This window comes from Lepidochelys olivacea (assembly GCF_965140295.1).
Source record: "Lepidochelys olivacea isolate rLepOli2 genome assembly, chromosome: 17".
NCBI classification, from domain to species: domain Eukaryota; kingdom Metazoa; phylum Chordata; order Testudines; family Cheloniidae; genus Lepidochelys; species Lepidochelys olivacea.
The window spans coordinates 17,087,439-17,095,756 of record NC_140427.1 but is presented as its reverse complement, the minus strand read 5'-3'; the positions used below and the strand labels follow the sequence as shown (position 1 = coordinate 17,095,756).

The 8,318-nt window shown below is 39.7% G+C and overlaps 1 protein-coding gene across 1 annotated transcript in view; it reads left to right on the top strand.

Moving 5' to 3' along the window:
• Nucleotides 1-2,935: 2,935 nt before the first annotated feature.
• The window catches only part of SPNS3 (SPNS lysolipid transporter 3, sphingosine-1-phosphate (putative)), a gene marked incomplete at its 5' end in the record, with an annotated part of 43,998 nt that continues 38,615 nt past the window's right edge, over nt 2,936-8,318 (top strand). Inside the window, 2 exons of the mRNA XM_084650940.1 lie at nt 2,936-3,161; nt 7,103-7,168. Of these exons, the coding sequence (XP_084507066.1) occupies nt 2,936-3,161; nt 7,103-7,168 (292 nt within the window). The remainder of the gene's footprint in view (nt 3,162-7,102; nt 7,169-8,318) is intronic.

Genomic DNA, 8,318 nt, shown 5'->3' with positions numbered 1-8,318 from the left:
TACTAACACTTTTGAAAACCCTTAAACTAACTTGTAATATTAGGCCGAAACATAAGCTGCCTTAAAAAACAAAACCTACTGAAACCTAAATTACTAAAGTGTTACTTTAAAGGAGAAACTTAGCTATTGAAAACATAACCATGGCTGCATCCAAACTTCTAACACTCCCAGAGATACTGTTTCACTGGCCGTAATATTCAGTGTCTGAGTTTAGTTGAATAATGCTAGGGCAGATTAACAGTCAATGTTTCTGAGTGTTACACTCTTTAAAAAGTGTATTACTTATTAGTAGTGAAGCTGGCCCACAGCAGCCCATTGTGTGACTGAAGCGTGAACGTGATATGAAATACAACAGGAACATTGGACAAGGCATTCCATATCTTATGCTGCTTTTTCGTACTTCAGTGACATCTGGTGGCCCACTATCCTGTTGACTTAAACTACACTAATTATGCCAAATAGCTATTTCCTAGGAAAACAAACAAACTAAAAGTATATTGGTGTTCATTCACACGTATTCAGGATTGAAATCAGAGCACCCCCTTCAATTTCCTTAAAACTTAACTGTGTTGAAAGATTAATTACTGAAATCAAAACAGCAGTCTGTCTAGATTAGGAATACTTAGATATGCAAGCTCAGTTTAAGAATTGCTATCTCCAGCCTAATTACCAACAATGGTAGCTTACTTTAATTGCAACAAGGTTCTCTCACCCTTTATTTTTCCCAGGTATTTGTAGCCAAAAGGAATGTGACCACTTGTATGCACTAAAATATAGTTAATCCTTTAGTTACTGGACTAAATATCCTCCGAACCGCGTTGGGTGACATGTGAAGCAGAATACTTGTGGCAAAATTAAGCTATTCTAATTGTCATATGCAATTGGTACAGAGAGACAGTACTGGAGAAATGTTATGAATTAGGTTTTGGAAGAACTATGAACAAATGAGTTTTTAGAGTATATCTATTGAAAAGATGTTTAGTTTGTAATTAAAATGTTCTTCCTTTAGTTTTTGCAAAACTAAAATCTTGCTTACATTTCACCAGGGGCAGAATCAAACCCTCTGGTTCACAGAGAGCCAGATCTTCAAGAAAGCAAGACCATAATATTGCAGTTTTTGTCCACTTGCAATTGGGGCCAGAGTGTCAAAGGAATTCAGCATGCTAGGTGCTGATTGTCAAAAGAAATCTGGCCCCAAGTGGGAGATACTGAACGCTTAAAAATGTGACCCTATTGCTCTGTCTCTACGCACAGCTCACCAATGATGTCATTAGCTATTCCTCCTGGAATAGAGGTTAAGTGTCTGCCTCACTGTTGCACATCGGGCCAGACACTACACTGCTAAGTCACACCTTACTCATGCTGCAGTCTATTAAGGGAGTTTAAAGATGCTACCACCTGAAGTTGGTAATGTGCAAGAGTGACTCACAAGACATGTGTGACGGGTGAGCATTTTTTCTCTAACACTTAGATTTGACCAGTCTGTGTTCACAGAATGTTTCTCTGCAGTAGTTTCTAGAGATTTGCTAAAATAACTTCAGAAGGCAAATGCTAACTTCTAAAACAAGCACTTCAGCGAGTCGTTGCAAGCACTTCACCATGAATATGGTCTAGCAATTGACATTCCATTAGAATACTCAAACAGTAATTCCAGTACCACTGTAACATCAAGTATAGTTGGCCTCTGTATGATAAAGTCTTTGTGTCTCCTGTGTAAGGAAAATAAGAGTCCTTGAGCTTTTCCCCCCTGTTTATCCTAAAACTTCACTTAACTACATCACAAACAATTCACAACTTGGATTTCGTTTAGTGAGCAGGTCACTGACTCTTGTGTCCTGCAATACTCAAGTATCTGTGACCAGAAGCTTCACAGGAAATCACAATATTGCAGGTGCTGCTGCACTGTGATTTTCAAATCTCTCTTTAGTGTTGTATTTGTGAGGCTCAAAACTAAGCCTAAAAATAAGCTTGGAAAGACAATGGTCCACTGCCTGATTAGAGGAGGAAACCCATGGTGGTGATAATGCCTGCCTAATCCTCTCAGAGCCCTTTTCAGTATTCAAATTTTGAAATGAAATTCGTCCATGATTTTTGGCAAAATGCAAGGAGAGAGAAGGAAGTTCCTTCCTTATTCCCCCCCAAATATGCTAAAGTGTTCAGTTTCTGTCAGCAAAAATCCCTACAGTAAAACATTCTGAGATTCCATTGGTAGATCAAATAATTATCCACTTTCCCTTAATCCTGATTCATGTGGAGTCCGGTAGTAATATCTGAGATATGTGACCTGCATCACCACAGTATCAGAGCATCAAGATCTTTTAATGTATTGATCCTTGCAACACCCCTGTGAGCAAGGCAGTGCTATTATCCCCTTGTTACAGATGGGAACTGAGGCAGAGACTAAGCTCACACGGGAAGTCCGTAGTAGAGCAAAGACTTGTAGCCAGGTTTCCCAAGTCCTAGGCTAGTACCCTAGTCACTGGATCATCTTGTCTCTCCTCCTTTTTTCCCTCTGCCAAAGAGGCCATCTTTGGTTCTAAAGAGTCTCCCTGAGTCCTGGCACCTGGGAAAGGTTATTATTAAGATCTTCTCCATTCACTCTTTGAGACCTTCACAGAATTGTGTAGTACTTTTTCTTCATGCACAACGGGTTATCTTGTATTTACCTTGTCCAATCTTGCCTTGAGTGCAAGGTAGAATATGTTTTGCAACTTAAATTTCTCAGCAAAGCCCACAGGGCTGGATCTCCTTTTCCTGCAGAAGCTCTATCATGGGAACCTTAATTTTCAGTGCAAGTGGCTAGACTTGTGGGAGGATCGTCATTTCAGGAAATGACTACACTGCGTGAAGTTCCTCATAACTTGATTGCAAAATTGAGACTTCACTTAATGCACTTAGGAAAGACTTTGAAACTTGCCTTTATGCACTGTGGATCATGCAGAACTCTGTGCCAGAGGAGTCCAGTGGAATGAATGAGTTCACAGGCCTTCAGTCCCAGCAGCCCCCTGGCTCACAGAGTTATGGGGCTACTGCACCAACTACAAGTACTTCTCAGTTCTTACAGACACCAGGAAATGTTTCAGCAAAGAGATCTTACCTAGCAGTTGGTGTGCTGTGCTATATCAACTTACTCAACTACATGGATTGGTTTATTGTATCAGGTAAGACTCTTCCTCCTCTTTCTTAGAAAGAACAAACTACAGTTCTCAGCAACTCTGTTCACTCCACAGTTAACGGGGAAACCTCTGGCTTTAAGCTGTTTATCTGTGAAAATAAAAGTAAATTATTCAGAAACACAGACTGTTTAACACTTGTTTGCTTTGGTCTGTTGGTCACACTTCCTGTCAAAGTGCCATTTATAGATTTTAATAATTGTTAAATGTCCATAAACTTTTAAGCAACCTCCAACTATTCATGTCTATAACATGTGTTAATCATTTATTAACCCTTAAACCATTTATAAATGGAACCCAGGTATAAAGGGCAACTGATCTGGTTCTAAGTAATGACTTTGCAGAGCTTTGACAAAGATGCTTTTCTGGGGCTGTAGACAGGCAGCTCACAACATCTACCTCCTGTAGGCTTTTCTCCCATCTGCCTGGGGAAGTGAGTGGGGGATTACTGCCCTCTGCTTGCTTTAGACAGTGCTCCCATTGGAACTAGTGAGCCTTGCGTGAAAAAGGACTAATGATGAGATCATCCCTGACTCTCTTGTCTTATGGAGGGGATTAAAGGAGCAAAAAACCTACTCTTTTGGCCAAAATTTTGTCAGGGAAAGGCTGGCTTTATCTTCTGCCCCAGTGGAAACTATGTGATCTCTGCAGTTAGGAGTTTCACATAACTTTGGGAGGAGTTGAGGCTAGGGGAGACCCATTCTCCATTTCATTGCCCTTCAGAATCACATATAGTTCTCTGAATAAGCTCATGCTGACTTAGGAGGATGGTGTTAACTGAAATATGTTTCAATTCTCAGAGTTGTATATCTCCTTTTGTTTGCCAGTTAAAATGGCTACTTATGCAGTCTAGCAATATCCTGTACATCAGCTTGAAGTCAAGCTGTAGTGCAGAATTCTTGCATCAGCCACCTTCCTTTTTAACCCTTCTGTCCCTTTGGATGTCAGAACCCTTAAGTAAAAGGTATGTCTACACAGCCCATGACAGCGAGCCTCCCAGTGTGGTTTGGCACACTTTGGCTACCAGGGTTTGCACTGATGCTGTAAAAATAGCTCTGTCAACAGCATGGGAAGTTGCGGCTCAGGCTGGAGCTCAGGCCCTGAAGCCTAGGGAAGGGCAGGTGTGCTTCAGAGCCTGAGCTTCAGCCTGAGCCACAACTTCCCATGCTGTTGACAGAGCTATTTTTAGAGTACTATTGTGAGTCCTGCTAGCCCGAGTCTGTGTAGGTATACCCAAAGTGTCTGGCTTTTAATAAGTTTGAACAGAAAAGTAGGGGAGGTGTGTGCATCAACTTGCAAGGGTACTGAAGGCTATGGAGAAGTTGTGGTTTTCTGTTCTTAACACTTCTCTTCAATATACAATCTGCTTTGCTCTGACCCTCAGCCATAAGAGACCTTTTGTCTGTGTGCATCTAATTATATGAAGGGAAAGGATAGAATAGAATCTGTCAAATGTTTCTTCAAGTGTTGATAATTACGGTCATTTGAACTTTGCCCCTCTTGTTTGTAATCCCATTGCTGGGGGTTAAGGTCAATACTTTCCAACTTGGTTCCCACTAAAAGTTATACACCTAAATAACTGGCTTGAATTTCAGAGGTGCCTATCATCTTTGGCTCCTATTGACTTGTGTGGCTTGGTATGTGACAGCTAGAGAATTATTTAGGTGGATAATTTTAGGTAGCATTCAAACTGAAAATTTTTTAGCCTGAGTTGGAATGCTCAATTTGCATGTGTGGAGAATTCTACTTGCAATTCCAGTTGCAGTTTTACTTTGATACCTTAGTTTCTGCGTTTCCTGTTGATCCGTGGTGCTGTGCGTTGATAAATAGCTACGCAGTTCTACCCTAGAGGCATGGATAAAAGGGTTTAGTTTGATTGATTTCTAGTGTGGTAAAATCTTGACTATTAAAAGTCTGTCTCAATCATTGAAATAACTTCAGATTTTAAGTGTGGTTCTGCTCTGAAAAGTGACTAAAAATGTCACTGGAGTTTCATGTGTTGTACATCAATGTTTGTTTGGTTTGTTTTTTTCTCATTCTAAGCCCTGCAAATTTATCCTGGGACATGAAAATCAAAGTCTGAAGGTCTACACAATCTCTAAAAGCAAAGGGTTTGGAGGCAAAGTTCTGCCTTCAATTACACCTGTGTTTTCTATAATGAAGGCACAGGGATTGTACACATGATATGTACACATGATTGCAGAAACTGACTGGTGAAGGAAAATAGACTCTCCAGTCACTGAGGGAGATTGCAAGAGTAGTAGAATACAAAAAATAATCTGTTGCTTGCATGTGAAGAATATAATCAGAAGAAATTAAGAATCAAATATGGAATCTCAGTGTTACTGCTAGTCTCATTTCAAAGTCACTTTAATCAGTCATCAAAGAAGGCCATATTCAACAGTTGCTTGTCTATCACACTATTGGAGATTAGAGAGTGGCACCATGTCTCTTCATTAAAATTCTTTAAATTCCTTTTTCAAAAACAGAAAAATAAACTAAACCGAGTAATACAAGAAGTAAGAAATTGATAAAATATCCTTTATTATAGTCAGACTAAAGGAATACAAATACATCCCTGTATCTTTGTTGTTTAAGCCTCTGCTATCTATTTTAAATTTTATCTCAGGAAAGGGCTGGTGTATGATTAAAAGATAAGTGTGTGCTAGCTACAAATGCAGCCTAAAAATAATGATGGTCATGATAATGTGTAAATGCCATGTTTTATCACAACTGCATTAATGCATCCATATTATGTCGAATCCCAGTGTTTTTCCCTGATGTAAAGTCAAACAGTTTTGAAAGAAACTAACATTTCTTTCAATAATTTTTAATAAGCTGGAAGTTCAAATTTTGCCACTGTCTCAATTAATTAAGAGGAAGTACATCAACCAGCTCTTCACACCTTTATATAAACCAGATGCAGAAATATCAAATAATTCTTTATCTTTGCAAGCTTGTAGTGTTTGTCAGTGTCATGGGGATTACAAAAATCCTTTGTCACAAAATTGCTCTCCTACATGTGCCTCAGTTTGCCCCAGCAAAGTGGGTACAAAACATCAAGCGTTTGTCAGGATAACAGTCTTTCCAAATGGTGGAAACCATTTTTAGAGAACTATTATACTAATCACTAGCGTTTATTTCTTTTAGCCTTCAACTCGTAATAAGGACTATTATAACCATTTATACTCTTTGGAGAGAGACAGAAATCAGAGCACCTCTGCACACTGGAAATGTTAAAACTCATCCTTAACAGAATTTTAGAAATAACTTTTGCTTATCCTAAACATTTCAGGATCTCTAGCTTATTGCTAAAAGTGCACTAAATTAAACTGCCATCTATTCTATTTTATTTCCCATTGGGTCCGTATAAACCAGTGGTTCCCAAACTTGGTTTGTGGCTTGTTCAGGATAAGCCCCTGGCGGGCCATGAGACACTTTGTTTTCCTGAGCGTCCGCAGGTACGGCCTCTCGCAGCTCCCAGTGGCTGCGGTTCGCCGTTCCCGGCCAATGGGAGCTGCAGGAAGCGAACCAAGTTTGGGAACCACTGGTCTAAACCTTGAATTGTAAACTGTTTATACATCACTATGCACACACATGGCTCTGTAGAAATTAGATGGAAATCCTGGCTGAGTTGAGTCTTGCAAGATCTCCACAGTAGGATGACTATGAATGGCCTGAAGAAAGTGATGGAAACTTCACAATAACTAGTTTATTAATGTATACAAGATGCTATGGAAGGTTTAAAGATTACACTTCAGTTTAAAGATTACAGCCCCCATGAAAATTAATGAGCCAAACTCACCACCTCTGTGCAAACCCTTGACTTGAAGTGAGTTTTCAGGTTAGCAAATGAGTAAAATGGCAACTACTGAGGAATGATACACTCTGCTATAGCTGCATAATTATGAATTTTTTCTTTGTTGCAGGGGTGCTGGTAGATATAAAGAAGTACTTTAACATCAGTGATGGCAGTGCAGGCTTACTGCAGACAGGTAAAGAGATGTCACACTACTGGGAGCAGCTTCGCCTGCTCCACATCCATGTTGCCTGTCTCTAAAATGAAGTCTAGTTCTTCCCTGCTCCTTATTTTTTGCAGTTCCCCACTGTCCTGTTGATTTCGGCTTTGAACTTTAAAATGTTTAGTCAGTTTGGTCACAAATACAAGACTGAAAGTCACTGGCTAAAGTCTGATCAAGCCTGCAGCCTTCCAGGAGTAAAGAAAGTCCTTGCCTGTTTGTGGTCACCACTTAGGGTGACCAGATGTCCCTGTTTTATAGGGACAGACCCAGTATTTGGGACTTTTTCTTATATACGCACCTATTACCTCCCACCCTCGTTCCGATTTTTCACATTTGCTATCTGGTCACCCTATGGTCAGTAAAGTTCTTATGGCACTTAAATCATAAGAATTGAGGGGGGTTAAACTTGGTTTCTCACCTAAATTCCAACTTGGGCAATAAAAATCTGAATATAAAAATTCTCCTTGAGGTCACCATTGGGAAATATATTTGCTTCCTGCCCTGAACACAACAGGTAAAATTCTGACCTCGTCAAATCCATTGACTCCAGGATATAAATAGAGCAGGCTCACCAATTAAAGAGCTCTTTTTTCCATAAAGCAATTGGCATGAATGAAAATTCCACATAAACTGGTCATTGTGTGTAATCTCTTTGTTTTACTTTTAACTGTTGGGTATCTTTCAGACTCCGTAAAATGATCAGTTCCAGAATTAGAACTCTTTAACTGAATTCAATAGTATTTAAGGGTGTACTCCCTTTTAGAGCATGCTTTGAGAATAACCAATCCATTCTGGATGGTGACATGACCTAGTAAGCTGGGTTGACAGTGTCTGAACTGTAGCTGCAGAGTCTGGAGGCGCAACCTTAAGCTGAATTTTTGGTGTCTCCCATGGTCTATTGAGGTACTTGGGGGAAGTGTCTTTCAGCTATGTATATAAAAGAGTAACTTAGTAACACATTTCATCCAGTTTATTGCTTTAAACATGTTCATGGGTTCTGTCATCTCCATCTGTAAACTTTGATAGCTAGAAAAGCCACTGCCTAAGACAGAATGAATAAATCCAAACATCTTGTAACTAGAGAAGAGCCAGGGATATACAAATGGGAATTGTTTGGATCTGG